The sequence below is a fragment of the Clupea harengus genome, chromosome 11, assembly GCF_900700415.2.
Source record: "Clupea harengus chromosome 11, Ch_v2.0.2, whole genome shotgun sequence".
NCBI classification, from domain to species: domain Eukaryota; kingdom Metazoa; phylum Chordata; class Actinopteri; order Clupeiformes; family Clupeidae; genus Clupea; species Clupea harengus.
Window position 1 is genome coordinate 28,058,258 of NC_045162.1, and position 14,153 is coordinate 28,072,410.

Consider the following 14,153-nt stretch of genomic DNA (forward strand, 5'->3'; position numbering starts at 1 on the left):
CCTCTGTGACATGATGTATCGTCCGTGACGTGATGTATCGTCCGTGACATGATGTATCGTCCGTAACATGATGTATCGTCCGTGACGTGATGTATCGTCCGTGACGGGATGTATCGTCCGTGACGTGATGAATCCGTCCGTGACGTGATGTATCGTCCGTGACGTGATGTATCGTCCGTGACATGATGCGCTCCTCTGTGATTTATGCGTTAACACTCACCTGGACTCAGACCAGCACAGTGGCTTCTTCTGTTCCGTGTGTGTTGAGCGGAGACCTGCTTCATTTATTAGAGGATTATATCCAAGAGCGACGGAGCACAAACATGTTGGAAGTTAAATAGTAAAAGGTTGAATATCTTGTGGTGAGGCCACACTCATTACATTACATTACATAGGCATTACATTAAGACCATAGTGGGGAATGGCTGGCCTTGTAGTGTTATGTTTGTTGTGTTTCCGGATGCTTCCAGAGGGGGGCCGCAAACTCAGTCCATGCATGATAGGAGGGCCTCAAGGGCCCGTCTGAGTGACTGAGACATTGGAGAGAGGTGTTCTACATAGCAGTGTATAGTGGCTGGAGGAAAGGAGAGGCCACTCTGAACTCTCTCCTGGATTCGAAGCATCAGTATGAGCTTGTTTATGAGCTGCTGATGTTGAGCAAGGGGCCTTCTTTACACAGAGGTGCTGGCTGATGCAGAGGGTTTATTTCTGTAACATTATTGGTTTTTTTCTCTCCATGACCCTGCATGTTGGATCTGTGGATTCTAATTGGTCACATGACTTAGGTTGTTACAGATCAGTGCATGAGTGTGTGTCTGTGTGCACGTGTGCATGTGTGTGTGGATGCTGATGTGCTCTGCTGAGTGCTCTGTGCGATGCTCCTCCTCCCCAGTACAGCCGTGCGGGAGCAGAGAGGTTGTGTGTGTGCGTGTGCGTGTGCGTGTGCGTGTGTGTATCTGTGCGCACTGTTGCTGATGGCTGACTGTGCTCTCTGCAGCTAGAGACTATGAGATCCAGAGGGAGAGGATTGAGCTGGGCCGCTGCATTGGAGAAGGGCAGTTTGGAGACGTTCACCAGGGAGTGTACATCAGCCCGGTACGACACACTCCAACACACAGACTCTCTCTACAGCCCCATAGATCAACATACAGACTCTCCAACACATACAGACTCTCTCTACAGCTCCATAGACCTCCAACATACAGACTCTCTCTACTCCAACATACAGACTCTCTCTCTCTCCAGCCCCATAGACCAACATACAGACTCTCTCTCCAGCATCATAGACCTCCAATACATACAGACTCTCCAACACATACAGACTCTCTCTACTCCAACACACAGACTCTCTCTACAGCGCCATAGACACATACAGACTCTCTCTACAGCATCATAGACCTCCAACACATACAGACTCTCTCTCCAGCCCCATAGACCAACATACAGACTCTGTCTACTCCACCATAGACCTCCAACATACAGACTCTCTCTACTCCAACATACAGACTCTCTCTACAGCCCCATAGACCTCCAACACATACAGACTCTCTGTACAGCCCCATAGACCTCCAACACACAGACTCTCTCTCCAGCCCCATAGACCAACATACAGACTCTCTCTACAGCCCCATAGACACATACAGACCCTCTCTACTCCAACACACACAGACTCTCTCTCCAGCCCCATAGACCTCCAACATACAGACTCTCTCTACTCCAACATACAGACTCTCTCTACTCCAACATACAGACTCTCTCTCCAGCCCCATAGACCTCCAACACACAGACTCTCTCTCTCCAGCCCCATAGACCTCCAACACATACAGACTCTCCACTACTTATAGTCTCAGTGATGATTCACCCATTCTTTCTGCTGAGCTGGTGAAAGAGAAATACAGGATTGAAATACAGCCTTGTGTAGAGAATAGTACATGATGGTGCTACTGTATGTTGCCCTGTGTCAGTAACCCCATGGTGTGCTCTTTCCTCAGGAGAACCCTGCACTGTCTGTGGCCATAAAGACCTGCAAGAACTGCACCTCAGACAGCGTCAGAGAAAAGTTTCTGCAGGAGGCCTGTGAGTTTCATTTCTCTGTGTGTGTGTGTGTGTGTGTGTGTGTGTGTGTGTGTGTGTGCGCGCGTGCGTGTGTGTTAGACATGTATTGTTCAACACTTTTGTCTACACATTGTGAACACAACAGTATGATCTAGTCTGTGTGGTAAATATACTTGGATGCAGTATGTCTGTGGGTGATTTCAATTTGCCGGCTTCCTTGCAGTGACCATGCGGCAGTTTGATCACCCCCACATTGTGAAGCTGATTGGCGTGATCACGGAGACCCCTGTGTGGATCATCATGGAGCTGTGCACCCTGGGCGAGGTGAGCGAGCATCACTCGGGTCCTCACTGGTCTACGAGCAGCTCATTCCCACTAAGGGGCCACATTTAGATTGAGGAAGAGCTTTGGAGACTAGTCACCAGATCAGTAGCAAAGAGAGTGAAGAGGAGGATGAGGAGTGTGTGTGCCTGTTAAGCTTGTCATTTCCATGGTGTGTGGCTCCAGGTGATCGAGCCATCTCTCATGATGGATGGCAGAATGGTTTGACTGTGTCAGATATGAAGACCCTAATTACAAAGCTCTCCTTAAAATGTTCTAACAGCTCAATTCTCAAGTCGGGACCATTCATCTTTTTTTACTGTAATATCTACCGGTAATGTCAAATGTAGCCCCAAAATGCTGCGATATTATGTCTGTGTGTCAGAAGCTTTCACATTTTGACAATGCTGAGCTTTGGCTGCCACCTAGTGGTGATGACGAGTTCTACGTGTTGTTTTGGTAGAGTTCTACATTGAGGATCGCTGCTCTTTGGTCTTAATGTCCTCATATGTTGTCCTCTCTCTCTCTGTTGCAGCTGCGCTCCTTCCTCCAGGTCAGGAAGTACAATCTGGACCTGGCCTCCCTCATCCTCTACTCCTACCAGCTCAGCGCCGCCCTGGCCTACCTGGAGAGCAAACGCTTTGTACATAGGTCAGCTGGGCTCTCTTTTCTCTCTCATTTAAATACAGAGCCTCGTTACGCCTCAAACCTATGTGATTATGTATGTTCTTTAATAGAGATATAGCTGAACGTATGTGATTATAGAGATATAGCTGAACGTATGTGATTATGTATGTTCTTTAATAGAGATATAGTTGAACGTATGTGATTATAGAGATATAGCTGAACGTATGTGATTATATAGATATAGTTGAACGTATGTGAATATGTATGTCCTTTAATAGAGATATAGTTGAACGTATGTGATTATATATGTCCTTTAATAGAGATATAGCTGAACGTATGTGATTATGAGATATAGCTGAACGTATGTGATTATATATGTCCTTTAATAGAGATATAGCTGAACGTATGTGATTATATAGATATAGCTGAACGTATGTGATTATGTATGTCCTTTAATAGAGATATAGCTGAACGTATGTGATTATGTATGTTCTTTCATAGAGATAGAGCTGAACGTATGTGATTATATAGATATAGCTGAACGTATGTGATTATGTATGTCCTTTAATAGAGATAGAGCTGAACGTATGTGATTATATAGATATAGCTGAACGTATGTGATTATGTATGTCCTTTAATAGAGATATAGCTGAACGTATGTGAGTATATATGTTCTCTATAGAGTTATAGCTGAACGTATGTGATTATGTATGTCCTTTAATAGAGATATAGTTGAACGTACAGTATGTGATTATGTATGTTCTTTAATAGAGATATAATTGAACGTATGTGATTTATGTATGTCCTTTAATAGAGATATAGCTGAACGTATGTGATTATATAGATATAGCTGAACGTATGTGATTTATGTATGTCCTTTAATAGAGATATAGCTGAACGTATGTGATTATATAGATATAGCTGAACGTATGTGATTTATGTATGTCCTTTAATAGAGATATAGCTGAACGTATGTGATTTATGTATGTTCTTTAATAGAGATAGAGCTGAACGTATGTGATTATATAGATATAGCTGAACGTATGTGATTATGTATGTCCTTTAATAGAGATATAGTTGAATGTATGTGATTATGTATGTCCTTTAATAGAGATATAGTTGAATGTATGTGATTATGTATGTCCTTTAATAGAGATATAGTTGAATGTATGTGATTATAGAGATATAGCTGAACGTATGTGATTATGTATGTCCTTTAATAGAGATATAGTTGAACGTATGTGATTATAGAGATATAGCTGAACGTATGTGATTATAGAGATATAGCTGAACGTATGTGATTATAGAGATATAGCTGAACGTATGTGATTATAGAGATATAGCTGAACGTATGTGATTATGTATGTCCTTTAATAGAGATATAGTTGAACGTATGTGATTATAGAGATATAGCTGAACGTATGTGATTATGTATGTCCTTTAATAGAGATATAGTTGAACGTATGTGATTATAGAGATATAGCTGAACGTATGTGATTATAGAGATATAGCTGAACGTATGTGATTATAGAGATATAGCTGAACGTATGTGATTATAGAGATATAGCTGAACGTATGTGATTATAGAGATATAGCTGAACGTATGTGATTATAGAGATATAGCTGAACGTATGTGATTATGTATGTCCTTTAATAGAGATATAGTTGAATGTATGTGATTATAGAGATATAGCTGAACGTATGTGATTATGTATGTCCTTTAATAGAGATATAGTTGAACGTATGTGATTATAGAGATATAGCTGAACGTATGTGATTATAGAGATATAGCTGAACGTATGTGATTATGTATGTTCTTTTATGTAGATATAGTTGAACGTATGTGATTATGTATGTCCTTTAATAGAGATATAGTTGAACGTATGTGATTATGTAGATATAGTTGAATGTATGTGATTATGTATGTTCTTTAATAGAGATATAGTTGAACGTATGTGATTTATATAGATAGAGCTGAACGTACAGTATGTGATTATGTATGTCCTTTAATAGAGATATAGCTGAACGTATGTGATTATATATGTCCTTTAATAGAGATATAGCTGAACGTATGTGATTATGTATGTTCTTTCATAGAGATAGAGCTGAACGTATGTGATTATATAGATAGAGCTGAACGTATGTGATTATGTATGTTCTTTCATAGAGATAGAGCTGAACGTATGTGATTATATAGATATAATTGAACGTATGTGATTATGTATGTCCTTTAATAGAGATATAGCTGCTAGAAATGTCCTGGTATCCAATGTGGATTGTGTGAAGCTGGGGGACTTTGGTCTGTCAAGATACATGGAGGACAGTTCTTATTACAAAGGTACGTCTTTGGGTAAATCAGTCCAAATGCATGGTGTGGGCTAGGCATTTATGTCTATTGAGCTGTTTCAACTGAGGGAGATGTTAGCTAACTAACTGAGAGTGTGAATTGAAATGCTACCTCCAACACCGTCATCTTTTCTCTCTCCTCAGCTTCTAAAGGGAAACTTCCAATTAAATGGATGGCACCAGAGTCCATAAACTTCAGACGTTTTACCTCAGCCAGTGACGTGTGGATGTTTGGTGAGTCTGTCTCTCTCTGTCTCTCTGTCTCTGTAACGAGTATGTTTCTCTCTCTCTGTGTCTCTCTGTCTCTGTAACGATAAACTGTAAATGAATAAGTAATACTGCCCACCACTGTCAGTGAATAGATCGATGAAGTCTATATTACTTCACTAGGCGTCTGCATGTGGGAGGTCCTCATGTACGGGGTTAAGCCCTTCCAGGGGGTGAAGAACAATGACGTCATTGGCCGCATTGAGAATGGCGAGCGGCTGGCCATGCCCCACAACTGCCCCCCTACCCTCTACAGCCTGATGACCAAGTGCTGGGCCTACGACCCCAGCAAGAGGCCTCGCTTCACGGAGCTCAAGGCTCAGCTCTGGTCAGTGGCGTCTGTTTACTCTATATTAACACAGGCTCACACAACACACACATTAAGCTCATCATCAGCAACCAAACACACACTCACACAACACACACATTAAGCTCATCAGCAACCAAACACACACACTCACACAACACACACATTAAGCTCATCAGCAACCAAACACACACTCACACAACACACACATTAAGCTCATCAGCAACCAAACACACACTCACACAACACACACATTAAGCTCATCAGCAACCAGGCAAAGTTGTTAAGTGGGCATAACACACTCATTATCGTTGGAGATCAGATGAATATGACTGGAAGGACAGTATTTGAAATATTAATTAATGTATGGCAATGCCCTACTTATGGAAACTGGCTTAAAGGTCGTTTTTGACCTATTACCTTTTCTGACTCTGGAGGGCGCTGTTTAGCTCAGTGTAGGACGCTCCACTTGGGCTGTGGAAGTCTCCAAATATGTGAAACTGTTTATATTCTGTTGCTAAGAGATGGATATAGCAATTCAGGTAAAGTCTTGAGTCTCATAACCAATGAGCTTTTCTGAGCAACTCACCCATTCATGACTCAGTCAAGCACAGTTAAAGTGTGCCCCCCTGCACTACTGCTGTTCTAGGATCAGTGTTTGCCCCCTTGAGCTCATAAAGGTGAGAGAAAAACTGACCTCAGGTCAGGCTCAAGGCTCTCTGAGTTTCTGACTCACTCAGTGCACGTCTGTGGTACTTCCTGTCTGGGGATGACCTCATTTCTGCCATGGAGGCAGCCAGCAGGACACACCCTCTCCTCTCCTCTCCTCTCCTCTCCTCTCCTCTCCTCTCCTCTCCTCTCCTCTCCTCTCTTCTCCTCTTCTCTTCTCTTCTCTTCTCTTCTCCTCTCCCTCTCTTTCTTCCCAACCCAAACAGGCCACAGGTACAGCCAAGCCAAGCCCCCTGAGGTCACTGTTAAGACGTTCCCCACTGATGCAATTCAAAAACGTTCCCGAGTTTCCCCATTCATGTACGTACCTGCTCTTGCTCGTCCTGCCAGTAATCGCCTACTCTCCCCAGCCCGGGGCATAGTGCAACAACAAAGGCAGTCAGGCAGATTCTTACCTCATGCCTTTAAAAGAGAGCCTTGCGGTGTCTTTTCATTCAAGGCGTAGCCAACCCTTTATGAATAGTTATACTGTAGACATCATACTTCATAGAACACCCAAACACACCATGCTTGAGGAGGTATTCCTGGCATCTCATCACAGATGTGTGTGATTGATCTTGAACCTACACCTCAAAGCATTCGGATGCATCTTTGATACAGGCCAGTGTGCACCACAGCTCCCTTCTCTGAGGACCATTCCACTGATGTGTGTGTGAGTGTGTGTGTGTGTGTGTGTGTGTGTGTGTGTGTGTGTGTGTGTGGATGGGGAGTGGGGGCTGTGTTTTCAGAGGCTGCACTTTTATTGCGCTGTTTTAAGAGCTGGCATGACTCAGGCCTCCCACCACATCAGTGCAGCTCACGGCTGCAGAGGGGCAGAATCTGTGTCCTGGAGACGCTGTAAATATTTAGACTCTTAATACTATTTATATAAAGCACCCTTGGCCATAAAAGGCTGAGGATGCAGGCCTGTCTAATCTCATTGTAATATCACTTAGAGTGAAAAGTTTCCTCTTTTCTGTTGTGTGCATTCTTTCCCATGCTTCTATGATGAAAATGATGCTGTTATGGATGATCCTATTATTCTCATGAACACTACACTCAACACAATGAATACACTAGAATGTTGATTTAGGCTGACATATATCATGGACAATAATACATCCAGTCTGATCTACCAACAGATGTTATTGAAATGATAGTAAAATCAATGAATGAACATGAATTAATTCATTCATTCACTCACTCACTCAGTCAGTCAGTCAGTCAGTCAGTCAGTCAAAGTCTTGTGAGAGTCTGGGAGAGGGTCTAGTTCTAGAACAGTGAGAGTCTGGGAGAGGGTCTAGTTCTAGAACAGTGAGAGTCTGGGAGAGGGTCTAGTTCTAGAAGAGTGAGTCTGGGAGAGGGTCTAGTCTAGTTCTAGAAGAGTGAGAGTCTGGGAGAGGGTCTAGTTCTAGAAGAGTGAGAGTCTGGGAGAGGGTCTAGTTCTAGAACAGTGAGAGTCTGGGAGAGGGTCTAGTTCTAGAACAGTGAGAGTCTGGGAGAGGGTCTAGTTCTAGAACAGTGAGAGTCTGGGAGAGGGTCTAGTTCTAGAACAGTGAGGGTCTGGGAGAGGGTCTAGTTCTAGAACAGTGAGAGTCTGGGAGAGGGTCTAGTTCTAGAACAGTGAGGGTCTGGGAGAGGGTCTAGTTCTAGAACAGTGAGAGTCTGGGAGAGGGTCTAGTTCTAGAACAGTGAGAGTCTGGGAGAGGGTTTAGTCTAGTTCTAGAACAGTGAGAGTCTGGGAGAGGGTCTAGTCTAGTTCTAGAAGAGTGAGAGTCTGGGAGAGGGTCTAGTTCTAGAACAGTGAGAGTCTGGGAGAGGGTCTAGTTCTAGAAGAGTGAATCTGGGAGAGGGTCTAGTTCTAGAAGAGTGAGAGTCTGGGAGAGGGTCTAGTTCTAGAAGAGTGAGAGTCTGGGAGAGGGTCTAGTTCTAGTTCAGTGAGAGTCTGGGAGAGGGTCTAGTTCAGTGAGAGTCTGGGAGAGGGTCTAGTTCTAGAACAGTGAGAGTCTGGGAGAGGGTCTAGTTCTAGAAGACTGAGTCTGGGAGAGGGTCTAGTTCAGTGAGAGTCTGGGAGAGGGTCTAATTCAGTGAGAGTCTGGGAGAGGGTCTAGTTCTAGAAGAGTGAGAGTCTGGGAGAGGGTCTAGTTCTAGAACAGTGAGAGTCTGGGAGAGGGTCTAGTCTAGTTCTAGAACAGTGAGAGTCTGGGAGAGGGTCTAGTTCTGGGAGAGGATCTAGTTCTAGAACAGTGAGAGTCTGGGAGAGGGTCTAGTTCTAGAAGAGTGAGAGTCTGGGAGAGGGTCTAGTCTAGTTCTAGAAGAGTGAGAGTCTGGGAGAGGGTCTAGTTCTAGAAGAGTGTTTGCAACACAACAGAAGTCCCCCTCTGCTGCCAACTCTACAAGCTGGTAGGTTCTAGAGTTTCAGGGTTTTGCACCAACTTGGCCGCGAGACGTTTTTCTAAAATGGCGTGGCCATCTGAAGGGATCAGGGAAGCTCTCCTCATTGCATTTCCACTGTCTTTAACTACCTGACATGGCCCTGATAATGAGGCCAAGTCTACTTCTTCAAATAGAAAAGAGTTAGTTCAGACCTTCTACATCCCCTGTGTGTGTGTGTGTGTGTGTGTGTGCTGGCGTGAGCGAGCTGCAGAGGGTCTGGGGAGGCTGAGGGATTCAGATCTCCCTCCACACTGCAGCACAGCGCAGCACAGCACAGCCTCGGCCTCCACACAGTGGCCCCCTGCCAAACCTAACAGTCTGCCCAGCCTGAGCCTGAGCGAGTAGGAGGCGGAGGCAGCATCGGAGAGGGTCAGTCGTCCTTCTCTGTTCTCCTCTCTCACACACTCTCTCAATCCGTCTGTCTCCCTCTTTCTCTTCCAGGCCCCTTTACTTTACCTCTCTCTGTATTCAGTCTTTCTTCTCACACTCTCTCTCTCTCTATCTCGAGCATTTAGCAACTGATCTCTCATCTCTCACTGAGGGTGCTGGTAAGTTCTAGATGTTTTGTCTTGCTGTTAGCTACTAGTTGAATGAGAAGGCGTTTGTGTTTGCATGTCTGAACTGGCTGGGTACAGCATTGTGTGTTTAAAGGGGGCGGCCTTCTTTGCCAGACCGATAATGCCATGTTAAAAAATAACGATTGTTGCACGTTTCCCTTTTGGTTGTTGAGGTCTGAATCTCTGAAATGTGGCGTCTCTGAATGTTTTGGCTGTCGCTGTTTGAATGGGTAGCAGAGAGGACAGTTGAAGTGTGTGTGTTGAAGTGGGTACTGTGTGCTTGAGGACATGTGGTGTGGATAGAGCTGTCAGGTATGTGTGGAGAATGACAGGACAGGTGGTGTGGATAGAGCTGTCAGGTTTGTGTGGAGAATGACAGGACAGGTGGCCAGCCCCATTCATGTGCCTGCTCAAACACTTGTCGGGCTCGTCACGGATAACGTTGTTTCCAGAAATACCCACTCCCCTCCACCTCTGCCTCTCTCCTCTGCTGTCCTGTCCTCTTCTGTCCTCTCCTCTCCCCTCATCTCCCCTCCTCTCCTCTCCTCTCCTCTCCTCTCCTCTCCACTCCTCTCCTTCACACTCTCCACATCTGAGCAGGCTTCACACTTACTCTGGCCTGACCTTTTGAAAAATGTCTGCACTGTGGCAGCACTGGCCTGTTTCCACACTCCTTTAAGTCAGGTAAGGGGTTCTTCGTGGAGTTCTGGAGTTCTTACTCCTTTAAGTCAGGTAAGGTTCTCTTCGTGGAGTTCTCACTCCTTTAAGTCAGGTAAGGGGTTCTCCGTGGAGTTCTCACTCCTTTAAGTCAGGTAAGGGGTTCTTATGGGTGTTCTTGTCCTGTGTCATCTCCGTGAGGGTAACTGAGTTGAATCAGGTGCTAATACTTCTTCCTCTGTGTGGGTTGTATTCTGTGGTGAGGACCACAGCGGGATGGTGAAACGGCCCATTCTCCCGTCATGCCTGAGTAGCCATTGCACCCTGATATGTGCGTGGAGCTTCACTATGGAGCCCGTCTCTGCTCCGCTACAAAATGGATTGTGTGTCTGATGGTTATTGCAGCCTTTGGGGGAGCAGAATGTGGTTTGGTGTGTTTGAACAGCTCTTGTGCTCTCTCTCTCTCTCTCTCTCTCTCACTCTTCCTATCCAGTGGGTTTCCGTGTGGATTGGAACTCTTTAATCACCGTAGCAGATCCGTGTCCAATGCCCAGGTCAGCCACCTGAAAGAGTTGGGATTTTTTCCACTGAAAGGGATTTGCCCTTAACTATCCATCAGTGTTTGCCTGAAACTGATCTGGGGCTATTTCGAAGAGTTCTATTTTTTGACATGGCTGAAAAGAAAATGAACTCTTTCCACCTGGGATCAGACTTCCTACCTCCCACCTACACCTGGAATTTCTATTGGAAAATCTTCTAGCTTGGTAGACTGAAGCCAAGGATGTCTGTTTTGGTTAAGTGTGTGTCGTCTAACTGCTGGGCTCTGTGCTGGCTCCCTGGCAGAGTGACCTGCTTTTTGAAATGGTTGAAATGGGCGCACAGTGGCGGCCGCTGCTGCCCACTCTCTGTACCAGTGCGCACACTCAACACTGTGTTCTTCCTCCTCTTCCTCCTCTTCCTCACACAGCACCATACTGGCCGAGGAGAAGGCCCAACAAGAGGAGCGCAACCGCATGGAGATGAGGCGGCAGGTCACAGTGTCCTGGGACTCCGGAGGCCCGGACGAGGCACCACCCAAAGTAAGTGCTGTGTGTGAGGCTGAAGGATGTGCTGTGTGCTGGGGTGGTTGAGGTCCTGCAGGGCACTGAAGGATGTGCTGTGTGCTGGGGTGGCTGAGGTCCCTCAGGGTGGTTGAGGTCCGTCAGGGCACTGAAGGATGTGCTGGGGTGGCTGAGGTCCGTCAGGGCACTGAAGGATGTGCTGGGGTGGCTGAAGGATGTGCTGTGTGCTGGGGTGGCTGAGGTCCCTCAGGGCACTGCAGGATGTGCTGGGGTGGTTGAGGTCCTGCAGGGCACTGAAGGATGTGCTGTGTGCTGGGGTGGCTGAGGTCCCTCAGGGTGGTTGAGGTCCGTCAGGGCACTGAAGGATGTGCTGGGGTGGCTGAGGTCCTGCAGGGCACTGAAGGATGTGCTGGGGTGGCTGAAGGATGTGCTGTGTGCTGGGGTGGCTGAGGTCCGTCAGGGTGGTTGAGGTCCGTCAGGGCACTGAAGGATGTGCTGGGGTGGCTGAGGTCCTGCAGGGCACTGAAGGATGTGCTGTGAGGCTGAAGGATGTGCTGTGTGCTGGGGTGGCTGAGGTCCCTCAGGGCACTGCAGGATGTGCTGGGGTGGTTGAGGTCCTGCAGGGCACTGAAGGATGTGCTGTGTGCTGGGGTGGCTGAGGTCCCTCAGGGTGGTTGAGGTCCGTCAGGGCACTGAAGGATGTGCTGGGGTGGCTGAAGGATGTGCTGTGTGCTGGGGTGGCTGAGGTCCCTCAGGGTGGTTGAGGTCCGTCAGGGCACTGAAGGATGTGCTGGGGTGGCTGAAGGATGTGCTGTGTGCTGGGGTGGCTGAGGTCCTGCAGGGCACTGAAGGATGTGCTGGGGTGGCTGAAGGATGTGCTGTGTGCTGGGGTGGCTGAGGTCCGTCAGGGTGGTTGAGGTCCGTCAGGGCACTGAAGGATGGCGTTGCCCCTTTTGTTTCTATCACTTAGTTTGAGGGTTTTTTTTTTTTTTTTTGGTTGAGTTCTCATATCAAGTGGCCTGTTGCACAGTTGCTGGCTGACCTTGAGAATAGCTGGAATATCATGGGTGGTCTGATTCCAAACCATCCAGTCTGGCAGACCCTCAGGCAGGAAACCATGCATGCATGTTAGGAATCTGCTCATAGAAATGCTGTGGTGAAGGTCTGAAAAGCTGCATGAAATCCAGTGAGAGAAGCTCCCAGAGACTCTTAGGGTCATAAAAGCACCATTTGTCCTCAGAGTAGTCCAGCATAGCCTACATAGAGGTCTGTGTGGTGGTGTGCTTTAACTGCGATCATATCCCATTGACCTAGTTAACATATAGGCAGTACAAGGATATGTGTAGTGTTTTGTCCAATTAATGAAAGATGTTGTATGCCGTATGTAGGTTTATTGTGTTGGCAATGTTTTGATTCTCATGGGGTACAGTATTTCAGCTGTTGATTGTATGTCTGACTTTTTTGATGTACATCCTAAAAGTTCAGTTTAATCACCCCTTCTCCCCACAGGCTGATAACAGTCGTAGGCACCTTTTCCCTTCTTTAGGTCACGTGTCTCACTGGTAACTCATAGCGGAACTGGCCCAAGTTTGCCAGGACCCTTACGGCACACTGACTGCATCTGTGTTGTCTTTGTCATTTGTTTTTGTTTGTGCTCAGTGTGGTGATTGATCGCCTCACCCCTGCTGAATGACACCTCCCTGACACACACATGCAAACACACACACACACACACACACACACACACACACATGCAAACACACCTCCCTAACACACACACACACACACACACACACACACACACACACACACACACACACATGCAAACACACCTCCCTAACACACACACACACACACACACACACACACACACATGCTCAAAACAGCTTTTTTTTGCTGTTGCTGCTTGCTGTCTCCTGCTCTGTGTGTGGCTTCTGGAATTTACAACCCTTCCCTGCCCTGCCCTGCCCTGCCCTGCCCCAGCGAGTTGTGCTGTCTGTCTGTCTGTCTGTGTGTGTGTGTCTGTGTGTCTGTCTGTGTCTGTCTGTCTGTCTGTCTGTGTGTCTGTCTGTCTGTGTGTCTGTGTGTCTCTCTCCCTCTCCTGTCTCCATGGGGTCTTGTCTCAAATGAGTGTTGGTATGTGTTCCTTAAATGAGAAGTCTGTATGACATGAGTGTGTGGCTGTGATGCGTGCGCTAGTTATATCTGTTCTGTTTGTGCAATCACAAACAAATGTGTGTAAGATCCATTCATGTGGTGAGTAAGTAAGTGTGTGTGTGTGTGTGTGTGTGTGTGTGTGTGTGTGTGTGTGTGTGTGTGTGTGTGTGTGTTGTCTGCAGCCCTCCCGTCAGCCTTCCCTCCACCCCAGCTTTAGCATGGACTGTCTGTCTGCCCCAGTGTCTGCTGGGCGCCCACTCTTCGGCTCCCAGCGCTCACTCTGCTTTAGGGAGCCTCCCCCACCCCTGCGCCCCCCACCGCCAACCCCCCCCGCTGCCGCTGCTGCCTCCCCCGTCCCGCCTCAGGAGGAGCCCCTCTCTGCCCCCCCGGCCCATGCTAACCCCACAGCACCTGCCACAGCACCGCTACGCTGCCTACCCACAGCACACCTACCCACAGGCAGGTGTGACAGGAGACCCGATCAGAAGCGCCAGGCTTCTATCAGTGAAACTTGAATTTGACCGAGCTAGCATCTGTCCTACAGCATTTTGAATTGTCTTTTGCCTCCAGCTTTTGTTAGCATTGGACTAGCATTAGCATAAACAGGGTTTGTATTTTTAGCATAGCACAACCAAGCTGGCATTAGCAAAGTAA

At 46.8% G+C, this 14,153-nt stretch overlaps 1 protein-coding gene and 1 long non-coding RNA gene across 2 annotated transcripts in view; both read left to right on the plus strand.

The window, feature by feature from the left end:
• ptk2ab (protein tyrosine kinase 2ab) overlaps nucleotides 1-14,153 on the plus strand; it is a 62,920-nt gene that overhangs the window by 33,401 nt on the left and 15,366 nt on the right. The window contains 8 exon segments of the mRNA XM_031576702.2: nucleotides 998-1,095; nucleotides 1,992-2,076; nucleotides 2,279-2,379; nucleotides 2,912-3,027; nucleotides 5,241-5,341; nucleotides 5,494-5,583; nucleotides 5,740-5,944; nucleotides 11,249-11,360. Coding sequence (XP_031432562.1) covers nucleotides 998-1,095; nucleotides 1,992-2,076; nucleotides 2,279-2,379; nucleotides 2,912-3,027; nucleotides 5,241-5,341; nucleotides 5,494-5,583; nucleotides 5,740-5,944; nucleotides 11,249-11,360 — 908 coding nt within the window.
• Nucleotides 11,367-13,001, plus strand: LOC116222468. The gene is made up of 3 exons (XR_004164676.2): nucleotides 11,367-11,412; nucleotides 11,623-12,088; nucleotides 12,242-13,001. It is a non-coding gene; the product is annotated as an uncharacterized LOC116222468 (long non-coding RNA).